At 35.7% G+C, this 16,810-nt stretch overlaps 2 protein-coding genes across 6 annotated transcripts in view; one reads left to right on the top strand and one right to left on the bottom strand.

The window, feature by feature from the left end:
• Positions 1-2,494: 2,494 nt before the first annotated feature.
• LOC110459166 (forkhead box protein N3-like) overlaps positions 2,495-16,810 on the bottom strand; it is a 52,057-nt gene continuing 37,741 nt past the window's right edge. For all 5 annotated transcript variants that reach the window (XM_021511290.1, XM_021511292.1, XM_021511293.1 and 2 more), the window contains 5 exons: positions 11,026-11,081; positions 9,870-9,920; positions 6,921-6,980; positions 6,601-6,676; positions 2,495-6,260 (listed from right to left, as the gene is read on the bottom strand). In XM_021511290.1, the coding sequence (XP_021366965.1) occupies positions 5,834-6,260; positions 6,601-6,676; positions 6,921-6,980; positions 9,870-9,920; positions 11,026-11,081 (670 nt within the window). In that variant the 3' untranslated portion in view covers positions 2,495-5,833. The remainder of the gene's footprint in view (positions 6,261-6,600; positions 6,677-6,920; positions 6,981-9,869; positions 9,921-11,025; positions 11,082-16,810) is intronic.
• LOC110459168 lies at positions 13,352-16,810 on the top strand. Its single transcript, XM_021511294.1, has 2 exons — positions 13,352-15,183; positions 15,953-16,810. Exons 1-2 carry the CDS (start codon positions 14,419-14,421, stop codon positions 16,100-16,102), a joined length of 915 nt encoding a protein of 304 aa, XP_021366969.1. The 5' UTR covers positions 13,352-14,418; the 3' UTR covers positions 16,103-16,810.

The following is a 16,810-nucleotide window of genomic DNA, read 5'->3' as shown; positions in this document are numbered from 1 at the left end:
ACCACAAATGATGTAGAGGATATATGTCTTCAACAGATTTCCTTCTGTAATTTTTCACAGCTTTATTGACGAGACAAAATACATTGAAAGTGATATTTGATGGGCCCTCAGAATCCTGTTCATGCCAACTCCTGATAAAGAACAATTTCAAAAAGTTCAAAATAAATTAATTTGACATACATTTATATAAATTCTCCTTCATGCCATTGGGGTCTAAACTCATAATAAACTGAATTTCTTGTTGGGAAGACAACTCCTTTACCGGAAGACATAAATGTTAGTTCATCAATGTAAAGCTTGCTGTGTGTGTGCATTAAATTGCACATGAATTTTTATTTCTCACATTCAATCCTTTTAAGACTCGAGACAAAAAGATCTTAATCCACTCTATACATTGATGGGTCCAGGTGTTAACGTTCTCACAATAATAAACATTAAATCTTTCCAGATATGACACCTGTCCTTCACAGTACCGTTCGCATGCTTTAGTGCCCCTTCAGTACAGCGCCAGAGTTCCCTTCTTTAGACACGGCTTACATGCAGGAGATTTAGGATATACAAGTAGTCAGAGTCGGATGACAAGGTTGTTGTTATCTGCTGTACGTAATCCCCTTGGTAATTATGGTTTTACAATGAGTTGGGTTTGCTTTATTTCAGTATCCTCTGAAAAGCTAAAGTCTTGCCTCGAAGAATGTAACTAAAAAGATTTTATTGTGAAAATCTGAGAATTCAAAATTTTCAGTTTTCTCAATGAATCAGAAGAAAGAATATTAGAGTTATAGGGAGCTGAAGTTTGAGTACAAAACCGTCGTTCACAATCATATACTTATGCTCGATATGTGTGGGCAACCCATCTACTTCTATGGAATTCTTAGTTAGGGCCTCACATGGCAGATGTGGGTGCCCTATAGTAATCAAAGTGTCCATCTGTCTGTCAATCCAAACATTCGTTTCCGGAGATCATCACGGAATCTGAAAAACTAATCTATCTGATAATTGACAGGTGAAATTCTTTTATCAAGGTCAAGGTCACTGTTACTCAAAATAGACTGTTGTGGGTACAGTCCTCATCTCAGAATCTAAAAGTCTCATCATATTGAAATTGTACATGGTGATACACATTTATATGTAGATGTATTGGTCATGTACATGATGATAGGTTTAGTTTTATTTTGTTTAACGTCCTATTAACAGTTAAGGTCATTTAAGGACATAGGATAATAGGAGAAGGACAATAGGATAATAGGAGAAGGACATAGGATAATAGGAGAAGGGCAATAGAGATAATATGTTACCATATCACTGTAGTAGAAAGTAATGTGACAAAAATAACGACAAACGATGTGATACTGTAATGATTTTGTTTATTAAGAACTAGTCTTTATTGTATGTACAACTATACACCTTAACCATGTAAGATGAGGATTGAAAAATGATCAAGTTTGACACATGAACGATTCAATGTTTTCTTATATTTGACATGATTTTTTACCTATTGCACCTGTTTGCTGCGTCAAGTACTCTTCAGGAATTTGTCATGACTCAAAAAAACACAGTTTTACAATTTATGAAAATGGTTGTATTGCACAAGTTTTGATTGGAAAAATTGTGAAAGAAATCTGATCAAAAAACAGTATTGCATAGGACTTAATTGTTTAGATGAAGCTAAATCCAGTCCAACAGGACTGTCTATCGTCTACAATGGAAATAGGTATCAACAACAAAAAAGCCTGCTTAACCGAACTAAACTTGTAAATAAACAATTCAAAAATGTCTTTGTTTTGGGATATTTTCCACATTTCAAAAAGTTTACCAATATCCTAATTTTATTGTCAAAATTGATACTAGTATACTGGAGGTCATGTGATTGATAAAACCAATTAAAACCTGGTATGTCAATTGAAGAAAAAAAATGATTTAAAGGTTATCAGTTTATCTTCAAATTTAAAGAATTCTCAATACATCATTGACATATTTTCATGTTTATTACATTTTTACTTACATAGTAATTCTAAGGCTTAAACTACTGCAGAAGGACATTCACAAACACTGGAGCAAGATATGCTAAACAGCTCTGTTTGAACATTTCTACACAAAATTTCTGCCTGCCTGGCAGCGAATGAGTCAACAAATTTTTAAACATAACATTGCTGGAATTAAGGCTATAATCTGTTACGTCAAAACTCCAGCTTCCTGACTAGGGAATATCGTGAACACAATTAAGCTTGTAAAACAGAGGCAGTACCATACATATAAACACACACGATTGAGCACAAAGTTCTAGTGTACCAGCAAAGTGGCTTAAGTCTTTTTAAAGCATTTCTTGTTTTGACAAGTTTCTGGCATTTTTGACATTGTGGAAGACGCATGTTCATCCAAATAAACTTTTTAAGTCAACACCTTGAATGCTTCACATCATACAAAACATTATTGATTTTTTTTCTGTTGTATTCTTGACACATTATATCAAAACGAAAGTACAGAATACATGTATACATGTACAAGTAGTTAATGCTATGCAGACAAAAAGAAAAAAGAAAAAAAAAGGAGAGCAAGGGAAAATAATAAATTGTCTTGCCGAAACCTATATTTTGTTAACTTCACATATCCTAGCTGTCTGTTGCTGGAACAAAAAGGATTATTAATAAGTTTATGCATCATTTACTCTTTAAAGAATTTGCATTGAAAAATATAAAGTTGACCATTGTTGTAATGAAGAGGTCCAAAGTATATACAAAGTTAACAAAGTTAGGAACAAGAAGTCAAGGTATAGATAAATTAACCAAAGTTAGGAACAAGACATACAAGGTTTTTAAAAAGTTACCCAATGTCTGGAACGCTGCTAAACAAACGATAAATCACCAGATATCTCTGGCACATAACTTGGTCTTCTCACGCCTACTGTAGTGTATACATCTTCTATAGGAACTTAGGGGACAGAGTTGAGGGAACCAGTGTGTCCTTATTAATTGCAAATTAATTCTGAACAAATATACCATGATCTGATTAAAATGAAGAAGACAGGATAATAACAGATATTAAAAATTACGAAAAAGTCATTATATTAGTAATAGTAAATGTTGTTTTTAAAATAAACATCATTTATGGCATTTCATCCCGCCATCATTTATTTAACTTGTGTTGTTCCATATAATTTAAATGGGCATCAAACAATTCTATAAGCTGTATAACCTCATACACATTTTTGTGTGATCTTATATTACATGTAAACATTGTATAAAGCAATAAATTATATTTTAATTTATATTAATGTCTCTTATTTGATTTACTCCACCAAAATGTAAAAGTTTAAGATCAAACTGAAATCACTTGTTATACTCGAAACAAAATTGTGAAAATATCGTTTAACTTTGTGTCTCCCTCAATTAATTTGGACTAAAAAGCAAATGGCTCTTTTTCCAAAGTAGAATTCTGCAAATATTTACATAAAAAACTTATACATCGTAGTAAATAACCTGTTGATATATAAATTGATAACATATAGCATTTGATAAAAAATATATCTGTGCTATCATCATTATGGCTTACTCATCGTTACTAAGCACTAAATATTAGGAGTATTGGATTAAGCTAACTGTACACAGCTACTTAAATGGTATTAAAATTGCAACAATGTATGCACAAAATAACAATATAACAAACGAGCCGATGCTGAATACGGTTGTCCACTGTTACATTAGATGTCTACAGAGAACAAACGTACCATCCTAACAGTGCTGCAAACGCAACGTTCAACAATATCATTTACTCTTCAATTCTAGGAGTGAAATAACTACAGGGGCTGTTCCCGAAATATATAGGGAGGCCATTTTTGTGAACTCTACCATCTACAATTATTTTTCCTAGAGTCCATGTTAAAAATGTTAACAGAATATTTGTTTGACCCAAAACCCTACATATTATCAACTCCCAGCCTGGTTTATTCAATTTGTAATAGCCTGATTGTTATACGCTGGGCTACACACTGTTGAATATGTATAGTTCAGTGGAAATGACAATATCAAAACATGTTTATGTTGCTTTTACCGAATGCCCAGTACTTTTTAATAATTTTATATGCTGAATTTCATGTCTTTACATTTGCAGAATTGTAACTTTTACCGAGATGAAAATTGGCTTATGGGATAATGCTGAAAGTTATTTTTTTTAATTCTTTCCATGGGAAAAATGGCGAAATTTTGCATTGCACTAATTTTTATAGAAAGTTGAATTTTATTTCTGGTCTTAATCATAATAATTGCACTTCAAACTTGTCACCAAGAATCACTCATTTATGCTATTGAATTAATAAAGTTTGATTTAATTCTTGTAAAATTGATCAATGAGCTAATAGGATAACAATTTTTTTTCTTTTATGAAATATTCAATAATATGATTTATTTAGATGAAAAATTATATTCAAAATAAGGGCAACATACTGGAATGAGATCTATAAAACATGTAACGATCTCATATACACTAATTGTATGGCATACACATACTTGGTAACAAACAATAACAAGTGTTTACTTTACAAGCCACAAAAATGCAATAATATCTATCTTGTAAAGTCGTATGAACACATAGGTATTAAAAGAATTGTTTAACATAGTATGTGAAATCTTTAGACCTATATAACAACGGCCCTGCTTGATAAATAATCCAATGAAGCTGAATAAAACACCCAGGATAAATCCTCAGGCTTTTTAACAAGTCATGAGTCTTGCTGTAGAGTTCTATATACATTCTTACAGCTATGTGTGATGAGATGATTGAATTGATTTGGTACACGTATGGTCTTTTATTGTTAAAAGCCAGGAAAATGATGATTCTGAAACGACCAGACTGAAAATTTGATTGAACAATGATAAGAATTGTTAACAATATTGCATTTATTAGCACCAAAATATATTGTACCCATCTCACATGTGTATGTGTGTCTGTCAATATCAAATATGCTCATCGACAGACTATGTCCAACAATCACCTTCGATCATTTTTACCATTAATTCTTTTATAGAAGTGATACATTGTTAAGTGGCATCTTGTTTGCAATTAACAGAACAATGAGAGGTGGTGCTACCTAAATCTAATAACAATTTTAGATTAACTAAAGAAGGAGAACATTCAATTACTTTGTTATAAACAATTTGAAAGAGATGGAACACAATTTGGTACCTAATTCTATAGTATTTCTGTAATTGCACATGTTTAATGTAAACCTAAACTGTTTATAAATGTCATTTTGTGAACAAAGTGATTGCAAAGAATTTCTCTAATACATAGCACCTGTAACCTTACTAAAACAAAACAAATTGAACGGTGTCCGGTCTGGCAGACATCTACACATCTGACCTAACATAACCAACTTGAGTCACCCCTAAAACATTGGTTCATAACGTAATAAAACAAAACTTGTGGTAATAGTCCTGCACTGAGGTGAAATAAGCCCGGCCACTGTAGTGACACAAGGAGCCCCCGGAGGAGCTCATCAAACTGAACTAAAATAAGTCTGATCATTATAGTGTTACATGGATCCTCCACCGGAGGTCCCGATACTAAAACAAGTCTGATCACTTAAGTGATAAGGACACGGGGAGCCTCTGCCGGAGCTCCCGGTGTTGGAAGAAGAATATAGGTCCATCACATAATGAAGAGGAAGACAAAGTCCAGCTTCGCTAAGTTGTCTCCTACTGGTCCACGTACAAAATATATCCGCTGCCCACAAAAACACCCAATGTCAACACCCAAAGTACACCTCACGAAGGGTCTGGGCGAATCTCATTTGGCATTATATCTAAGCACAAAATTGTTTTCAATGCTATTTGTTGGTCTATCTTGCTAAAGAGCTTGGCGTGTTGCGTCTGGCTGATTTTCCATTCACTACTGGTGAGGAAGGTCCGTTTGTTTTAATTCCTGCGAGGTTGAGCAGTGCATCAGCACCCTCCACGATCTTCTTCTGTTCTTCAGCCTCCTCCTCTGGCGTATTTTTGTGGGGTACGAATCGTCTAGTGTTGTTTGCAGGGAGTGATCCATCTACCTCGTCTGCACTATCCCACTCGTCACTGTTGAAGCTGTATTCACTAAACTCCTCCTCTTCATCCTCATCACCAAAGTCATATTCCTCATCTATAGAGGAACCTGGAGATACTGGGGCCTTCAACACATTTGTGACACTGTATGTATGGTCCTCACTCGGCACGAGAGTACAAACTATATCACCCAGAATCCGCCGCTTGTGATAGCTTGGTGTCAGCTGTCTGTAAATCAACAGGAAATCTGTGTTAAGCTAAGACTATACACCAAACACATTTACATCATCAAACTGCGTTGACTTAGAAAGAAAAATGTCGGTTATGACATCAGAACAGATTATCTAGTACACTTTCTTTTTGTTGAATTGCTCTGAATAGGAAATTGCAAAATACTGAAACTTAATCTAGTAAACATAAAATTATTTCAAATTATGCATGTACTTGTCTGGTCAAAAACTTAATCTAAGGTTAATTTGTCACATCTGAATTGTCAAACTAGTACATCTTGACATTGGTATAGACATGATGGCCTAAAACTTCGCCCAGTCATGTGTTCCGTACTTACCTCTGCTTTCGTTTCAGTCGCATCCTCTGGTGCTCGGAGGGCGAGTATTCACCATCTGATGACTTCGCTGAGGAATCTGAAGAAAAATCTTAAATTATATTTCTGTCCAAAATTATATATCTGTCCATTCTCTTTAATAAAATCAATTGACGAATTTTTTTTTTTCGAATGTAAACTTTGGCAGGCTTTAGAAAAAATGATGTGTTGCTATGATCTTCATGGGATCAGGTATTTTTAATAAATCCTATTATCCTGAGTGGAGTAATATTGTATCATGTAGGATATTAATTTAACGAGAATACAAGTGACATAATACTTACTACCACTGCTAAAACTCTTGAGAGACACCAGTGTGTGGGCTACATCTTGGATATCACTATCTGTAAATTAATCAAGAGTTAGATTAAGGCGAGATTAACATCAGGCATTGTCATCAGTATAATCCTGTATTACATGCTGGTCGACACCCATCTCATACCCATCACACACAACTCCCACATTTACCTATGTGATATAACTGTCACACCCATCACACACAACTCCCACATATACCTATGTGAGATAACTGTCACACCCATCACACACAACTCCCACATTTACCTATGTGAGATAACTGTCACATCCATCTCACACCCATCACACACATTTACCTGTGTGAGATAACTGTCACACCCTTCACACACAACTCCCACATTTACCTATGTGAGATAACTGTCACACCCATCACACACAACTCCCACATTTACCTATGTGAGATAACTGTCACACCCTTTGTGTGGGGTAAACGTGTGCTGTGATGTCACGCATCATGACAAACACAAGTACTGTTCAGTAATACAGCGTAATATTTTAGTAATTGTGCAGGTGTATGAAAAACCAGTCGCCAGTTACTGTGTAGGATGGAGAAATACTAGCCTCAAATTCTTTTTTCTCCATTATAACTTTGGGGCAAATTATGTCTGTCAAGAAGTATATATATAACACTGAATTTCAAAATTCAACTTCAATAAGTATATAACACTGAATTTCAAAATACAACTTCAATAAGTATTTAAAACATTTAATTTCAATTTATCCAACAGATTTATCTTCTACTTATTTATATAAAAAAAAAAACTGACATTACTTAAATAAACAGAAATACATGTACAGGCAAATCTAATGAGAATTTGGGGGAGTGACGGTGAACACAGAGGTATACGAGTGGACACTTGGCCATCACTTCAGATATAATGTAAAATCAATAAGTTTAATCCTGGCACGAAATGAAACCCATCTTATCAGGGTGATCATTACAGTAGGGTCGTTCAGGCTTCATTACTATGCAAATTTACTTTTCTCCCAAATGTTGTTATTTGTCCAAAATTTCAATTGTTATTCTGTCTTCAGCATCGGACAAAGATAGAAAGACAGTAAAATTTACACTGCCCAGGAAAAAGAGAAAGAAATGTAGAAATTAAGCTGAATTTTGTGTGTACAGCATACCAGACTAAATCTACTCCCCACTTCTGCTAATCAAGCTATATAACCCAGCACACACAGCAGATAATGGAGGAAATCTATAGAAATTAATGATGCATGATATTCCAAATGCATTGATCAGATTTTTATCAGTTCAACTCGAAGCATTCAAGACATGTAAGAAAGTTGTCCTAGAAACCTATCTAATGGTGAATCGTTGCGTTTAGAGAGTTTGGTATGAGTAATTTGTACTTGGAAAAGTGACTCAGTGACTATGACTGGGCCTCCGATCACCTAACATAAACTTATGGCCGATTTGTTCTAAATCCATGTGATGTCCTTCTATAACAAGCTAATTCAGTCTCTCAATACAGATGGGAGTCAATTGTAGTAAAACCCCTGATGTTAATCAGTCAGTCAACATACCAATGATAATCAAATCTCCCGTTCACTTCGTAATTCAGACAATATAATAAGACAATAGCCATTTGTAAATGTTACATGGATGTTGTTTGAAAACTTTTATTCATAATTATCGACAATGGAGAGATTTCATTGAGGAAAATCACATCCTGGGAGTCGGGGGATGTGAAATCAATAATTTTATTTCACCACTACTAGTGACTACCCAGGGGAGTCTGCAGGAGAGAGTTCCACTCAGCTTCCATTTTGTTGATACAGAAGCAGCCGGACCACTGACTGCTTGTCCGTTACCATGGATACACGTACACAGATGGTGCTATAATGCTATTGACTGCATCAGCCCATTAACTCATGCAGTCATGGGATAAAACAGTTCTTCTCGTTTTTTTGCTTTGTTTCGTTTCAAAATATTTTAGACAGATGGCAGTGAACTAAATATCATCAATCTCAATCAATCAATTTCTAGGTATTTAATTGGTCTCAAATGAAATCCATTAACACAGAATAATTTCCAGGTATTCTGTCTACATGGATAAAGCAAATGTTATGGGTCCCTCAGCATATATTACCATGGAAACCGATAAACAGTTTACCTTCCAACATGGAAACAGACAGATAGCAGAGTGTGAGGATTGTGATTGTATCGTGTTTCAGACACAAGATCCCGTTACTGATGACCATCACCAAGGCTCTCTCCAGCACCATCAACTCTCCCGTCCCCTGGGACTACTACATACAGCAGTCAATTTTACATAAATATGGCCTTACCCTGACCCTGAATTTATAACTGAATTGTTTCAAAGCTAGCAGAGGAAACCTGTCTTGTTCCCTAAGGCTAGTTGAAAGATCCCTAAATCAATGCAAAAGGTTAATTTATTAACAGGGGCTAAAATCCTGTAAAAGGTCTCAAACTCGTTGACCCCTAAAACCCTGTAAAAGATGACAAACTCGATGGCCCCTCCCCTTAAACCATGCAAAAGTCAAAGGAAACTGTCTGTTCTCTCCCAATCAATAAAACACTTTATATCTGTGTAATATTTGAAATGCCAAAATGTCTTTGCTAGAGACAACATGGAATGGTGTCTGTGGATGTATCACAGTGCTGTTGCAGCATGCCTGTTTGTTTAGGGTTCCGTATTCCTCGCAAGGTCAAATGACGATTATGACCTTCCTGAGCATATTTTTCTGACAATGACCTAATTGCAAGGGGTTGCTTCATCCACAATTGTTTCCTTAGAACTTGATTTGTACTGGGTTTTTGTCACAGTGGCTAATCTCAGCTGAGAGACTCAACAATGTTTAAGTGAAGTTGTACTTAATAGTGTATAATAACATTAGTATAGTTGTTTGTCATCGTAGCTTTCTGTTCGACATACAAAACTTACCTATATCACAATTCGACTGTGCCAATCTCTTGCTCAAAAATGGGAACAAATCTGGAAAAGTGATATACACACAGCAAATTAAAATGTGCATTAATAATGCAAACTGAATATGTGTCCTAGCAACAACGGTAAAGGAATGGATTACCATGACAACATAAATACGCCAATTGCGCCCTCCTATCTGTCAATGGCTATTTTTCAATTTTCAGATACAGAAAGTTTTTTAATGGCATCCAACACGGATAGGGTGTGAAATAAACGGTGGATACTAGTCCATCTGTAGAGCACTTAACTGTTATATGGTACAGGGAAAGCAGACATAGCCAGGCAAAGTCATGAAAAAGCCCAGGGATGTGACTACACTAGTCGTCAATACCGTCATGGCCAGTATCCAAGCATCGATTCATCTCATAATTTTCCTTTCTTATTATTTTTTATCTATTTCATCACGATCTGGGTTTTTTCCATACCGTCATATATGTATTACAGTAGTTCACCTTACTCCTACAATCAATGTTTCATAACAGTTGCCATGGTATTCATTAATAACATTTTAGTAAAATACTAAATGACACGAAAGCCTATTATTATCTGGCACCAGAGACTGAGGCCACAGTGACATGTAAACTACTCATAAACTCATACAGGTTACATGGCTTTTTTATCCACCTGCACAATTTAATGTCTTTCTGTTAAAAATCTTTCATTGGCTACAATTTATTGGAGTAGTATTGGGCTCCTGTTTTTATTCTTCCTTTGAACTAAATGTACAACAAGCTGAATTTATTAGTCTTTATCAGCTTTCTACATCTAACTGACATTAATTCTGTCACAACTTTGGTAATTTGTAACGTTTACTGATCGTAAATCTTTTATTTAACTTCTGTCCATCAAAAATATTTTAGATTTGAACATTATTGACAGTTGCTATCTTATTCAACTCTTGTAATAATTTTTGCAAATATGTTTCTACTAGGATATGTAATTTTATACTTAAAGATTATTTCAGAACATCAGATATGTCCCCATCCTCATTAATAATTAGGATATGTGTGAAAAGTGAAGGTGATACAATCGGTGTGTATATAAGGCTTGTAGTGAGCCAGACAACATCGTTATACAGGTGAGTTAAGTACAGGTGTGTTGATGAACTTACGAGGTGAGATGGAGTTGTGTCCCAGCCTGGGGGTCAGGGGTAGGGGCTTTGGACCACTGAAACAAAACAACATTTATAAATATTCACATAGTGGCTAGATGATAACATCCAAAAGTACTGGTACATAGATACACATTTACCAATAGATGGCTAATTTAGTGTAATAACACCATCTAATACTCAGACTGCTCTACTCTAGTGTAAGAACATCTTTTACAAGATGACTTTTTTTTCAAAATCTTTAAACGAGGAACAAATTTGAGATCCTTGTTGCTGACCTTATGTTTGACTTCCCATAAGAGATCCCCTTTTGGTATTTTATTAACATTTCTGAATACTGATATAAGAGAGATATAAAACCATTTAGTATATATCAGGTCCAGTACACTCTGTCGATTGAGCTATATATCTGTTAAGACCTATAACAGCTTTATTGATCTATCTGGAATATATCTTCAGAGCTATTTTTACTCTTTTTTTTTAAAAGTCACATTTAAAAGATTGCGTCACTATTATCCTTACAAAAGACATGAAATAATAGCATTCTTCTTAAAACATTGCTGATGTAAAAAGTGAATATTTTCAAGAAAAATAAGAATAGACAACTAAATGTATGCACCTATAGATTAATGTAATGCAACTTACCTTTATTTTTACTAAAAATATTAAATCTCAGAAAATAATTATAGTTGAATACAGCTATAGATTATTTAGGTCTTTACAGCTACTGTACGTATATATGTAGCTCAATCAACAGATTGTACTGAATCCCTATAGTATAGGTCTCTACTGACATCAAATCTGTGGGTTTACATTCAATTTTATTTCATTGAAGCTTAAAGCTGAAATAACTAAACTGTCAGTTTCATAACTCAACATATGCAATATTATAGCAATACGTATCAGTAAGGAGTGCTGCCATAAAAAATGGCTAGAAGTTCACAACAAATTCAGGGGCTAGTTGTTAGCTTTATACAATCTGTTTAGACTGAATGTCATAATGGTGTCTTTGCCACTGAAATGTCCATGTAAGTGTCCTCCTCGGGTAAGGAGTAAATTAGACAATGACATTGGTGATCTTACATGTGTCAACAGCAGTGTGGACATGCCGACCTATAAATAGAACCTAAACACTGATACATCACTGTCAGTGCTAGCCTGAGGAAACACACACTACCCCTAGCCCAACACCTACTTCCTGCTCCACTGGTTACTCAGGCCTGGCTAGGCTTCCTGTAACTATGGTAACACACTACTCCACATGTGTGTATAGACAGTCCTCCATACACACATAACAAAAGCATTTCAGTGTTAAATCACCTGCCCTAACTGTTACCCTGCTGTTACCACAGTAACAAAACTACCCTGCTGTTACCAAACTACAGATCTGTTACCCCAGAGCCCTATTACCACAGTAACAAAACTACCTAGCTGTTACAAAATTACTGACCTGTTACCAACAGACAGACTTGTTACCCTAAACCAACAAAATGTTGTTCTCCCTCAGCCAATAACATAACCCGCTATACCAAGGACTGTGCCTTCAAGCGACAAAACTATTTAATGAAATCCTGAATAATAATTGACTTTTCAGTTCATATTCATCGCAAAACTAATAACAGTATTTGATATTTATTTGTACAATATCCCAGTGGACATCGTCTGAAACAGCAGACAATCAAGTATTGTGTCAAGTTTAACCTTACTCAAGGTGTTCCAAAACAGGCTGGGTACAATACAAATTGATACCTATAGTCCACACACTGGGAACAATACATATTGTTACCTATAGTCCACATACTGGGTGCAATACAAATTATTACCTATAGTCCACACACTGGGAACAATACAAATTGTTACCTATAGTCCACACACTGGGTGCAATACAAATTGTTACCTATAGTCCACACACTGGAAACAATACAAATTGTTACCTATAGTTCACACACTGTTAACAATACAAATTATGGGAACAATACAAATTATGGGAACAATACAAATTGTTACCTATAGTCCACACACTGGGAACAATACAAATTGTTACCTTTAGTCCATACACTGGGAACAATACAAACTGTTACCTATAGTCCACACACTGGGAACAATACAAATTATGGGAACAATACAAATTGTTACCTATAGTCCACACACTGGTAACAATACAAATTATGGGAACAATACAAATTATGGGAACAATACAAATTGTTACCTATAGTCCACACAATGAGAACAATACAAATTGTTAGCTATATAGTCCACACACTGGGAACAATACAAATTGTTACCTATAGTCCACACAATAAGAACAATACAAATAGTTACCTCTAGTCCACACACTGGGAACAATACATCTTGTTACCTATATTACACACACTGGTAACGATACAAATTTTTACCTATAATCCTTACATTGGGAACAATACATATTGTTACCTATAGTCCACATACTGGGTACAATACAAATTGTTACCTATAGTCCACACACTGGGAACAATACAAATTGTTACCTGTAGTCCACATACTGGGAACAATACAAATTGTTACCTATAGTCCACCCACAGGGAACAATACAAATTGTTACCTATAGTCCATCCACTGGGAACAATACAAATTGTTACCTATAGTCCACACATTGGGAACAATACAAATTATTACCTATAGTCCAAACACTGGAAACAATACAAAATGTTACCTATAGTCCACACACTGGGAACAAAGTACTATGATGTAAGATGTTTCAAACACTGGAAACACAATACATTGTTACTAAAATGTACCACACACTAGGAACAGAATACTCACTGGCAACACAATACATTGTCACTAAAGATGTACCACACACTAGGAACAGAATACTATGCTACTAAAATGTTCCCAAAGAGACAAAATGTTATGTTACTTATTCCCCCCAAAAACATTTCTGAAGCAATCTTTTTATGCTACAAGTGTTATTTTTAATCTTCACACACCTACCGGAAATATAACATCAATAGTTTCCAATTCTGATTTGTTACTCTTTCTAAGGGAACCATTCATTTTCTATAAACTGTTTACTTAATCTATTGTCAATCCTTCTTCCCTCTATAATCCTAGTGATATGTTTGGGGCTAATAACCTATACAGATCCCTAATCTGAACTAAGCACAAATACTAACACCACTCAACCTCAAGAAAATCAAAGAAAACAGATAAAGGATGTGTTTGTGTGCAGTAATACACATCTCGTTGCAACTTGTGAAATACGTTGGTTTGTAAACATAAAGTCATTTACATTTTATTTAGTTATTATTCAATTAGAATAAAACAACTGTTCCAGTGGTTTGAATCTGCTGGGAGACCTACAGCTGCTGCTGTATACAACAGTAGGAACAATGTGATTTACACAGGACGACCATGTCCCCTTCAATCTTACACATCCTTTACAAACCTCCATGTCCCCTTCAATCTTACATATCCTTTACAAAACTCCATGTCCCCTTCAATCTTACATATCCTTTACAAAACTCCATGTCCCCTTCAATCTTACACATCTTTTACAAAACTCCATGTCCCCTTCAATCTTACATATCCTTTACAAAACTCCATGTCCCCTTCAATCTTACACAACCTTTACAAAACTCCATGTCACTTTCCTTCAATCTTACACATCCTTTACAAAACTCCATGCCCCCTTCAATCTTACACATCCTTTACAAAACTCCATGTCGCCTTCAATCTTACACATCCTTTACAAAACTCCATGGCCCCTTCAATCTTACACATCCTTTACAAAACTCCATGCCCCTTTCCTTCAATCTTACACATCCTTTAAAAAACTCCATGTCCCTTTCCTTCAACTACACATACTTTACAAAACTCCATGTACCTTTCCTTCAATCTTACACATCCTTTACAAAACTCCATGCCCCTTTCCTTCAATCTTACACATCCTTTAAAAAACTCCATGTCCCTTTCCTTCAACTACACATCCTTTACAAACCTCCGTGTCCCTTTCCTTCAATCTTACACATCCTTTGCAAAACTCCATGTCCCCTTCAATCTTACACAACCTTTACAAAACTTCATGTCCCCTTCAATCTTACACATCCTTTACAAAGCTCCATGTCCCCTTCAATCTTACATATCCTTTACAAAACTCCATGTCCCCTTCAATCTTACATATCCTTTACAAAACTCCATGTCCCCTTCAATCTTACACATCCTTTACAAAACTCCATGGCCCCTTCAATCTTACACATCCTTTACAAAACTCCATGCCCCTTTCCTTCAATCTTACACATCCTTTAAAAAACTCCATGTCCCTTTCCTTCAACTACACATACTTTACAAAACTCCATGTCCCTTTCCTTCAACTACACATCCTTTACTAAACTCCGTTTCCCTTTCCTTCAACTACACATCCTTATCAAAGACTGCATGTCCTTCTAAAACTACCTATATCATTGACAAAGACTTGATGCGTCCCCCCCCCCTTCCCCCCAAAAACTACACATCCTTAACAAAGAAATGACATCCCTCTCAACTACACATCCTCAACTGTCCCTTTCCTTCAATCTTACACATCCTTTACAAAACTCCATGCCCCTTTCCTTCAATCTTACACATCCTTTAAAAAACTCCATGTCCCTTTCCTTCAACTACACATACTTTACAAAACTCCATGTCCCTTTCCTTCAATCTCACACATCCTTTACAAAACTCCATGTCCCTTTCCTTCAACTACACATCCTTTACTAAACTCCGTTTCCCTTTCCTTCAACTACACATCCTTATCAAAGACTGCATGTCCTTCTAAAACTACCTATATCATTGACAAAGACTTGATGCGCCCCCCCCCCCCTTCCCCCCAAAAACTACACATCCTTAACAAAGAAATGACATCCCTCTCAACTACACATCCTCAACTGTCCCTTTCCTTCAATCTTACACATCCTTTACAAAACTCCATGTCGCCTTCAATCTTACACATCCTTTACAAAACTCCATGTCCCTTTCCTTCAACTACACATCCTTTACAAAACTCCGTGTCCCTTTCCTTCAACTACACATCCTTATCAAAGACTGCATGTCCTTCTAAAACTACCTATATCATTGACAAAGACTTGATGCGTCCCCCCCCCCCTTCCCCCCAAAAACTACACATCCTTAACAAAGAAATGACATCCCTCTCAACTACACATCCTCAACTTAGACTAGACATCCCTCTCAACTATAGACCCTTAACAAAGACTTGACATCCTTCTCAACTTTAGACCCTAAACATAGACTTGACATCCCTCTCAACTACACATCCTCAACTAAGACTAGACATCCCTCTCAACAAAAGACACTTAACAAAGACCTGACATCCCTCTCAACAAAAGACACTTAACTAACAAAGACCTGAAATCCCTCTCAACTATAGACCCTTAACAAAGACTTGACGTCCCTCTCAACTATAGACCCTTAGACTATAGACTTCTAAGTCTACTCATTCTTCATAATGACCTAAATTATTTTATGCGATATGATTTGGTTGTCACCTTCAATGATGACATATCAAACAGTTGACAACTTGTTATAGTTGTTGCCTCTAGTGAGAGTTTCCACCTTGGCATACTTGTCACCTTAAGTGATGTCATGCAGTTTTCTTCTAGAGATATGATATCAATTTCATTTGACCATTCCTTACCGATTGTTTTGAGAATTAAGTTTTCAAAGGCAGTCCAGTTCAGACAACAATTGATCTGAAAACGTTGGTGCTATTGCCACTCTGATGTCATTGGCTAGTTGTCAGGTGACATGT

This window comes from Mizuhopecten yessoensis, unplaced genomic scaffold, assembly GCF_002113885.1.
Source record: "Mizuhopecten yessoensis strain PY_sf001 unplaced genomic scaffold, ASM211388v2 scaffold9985, whole genome shotgun sequence".
NCBI lineage: Eukaryota > Metazoa > Mollusca > Bivalvia > Pectinida > Pectinidae > Mizuhopecten > Mizuhopecten yessoensis.
Note: the sequence above shows the minus strand (reverse complement) of the source record. Positions and strands in the feature narration are given on the sequence as shown.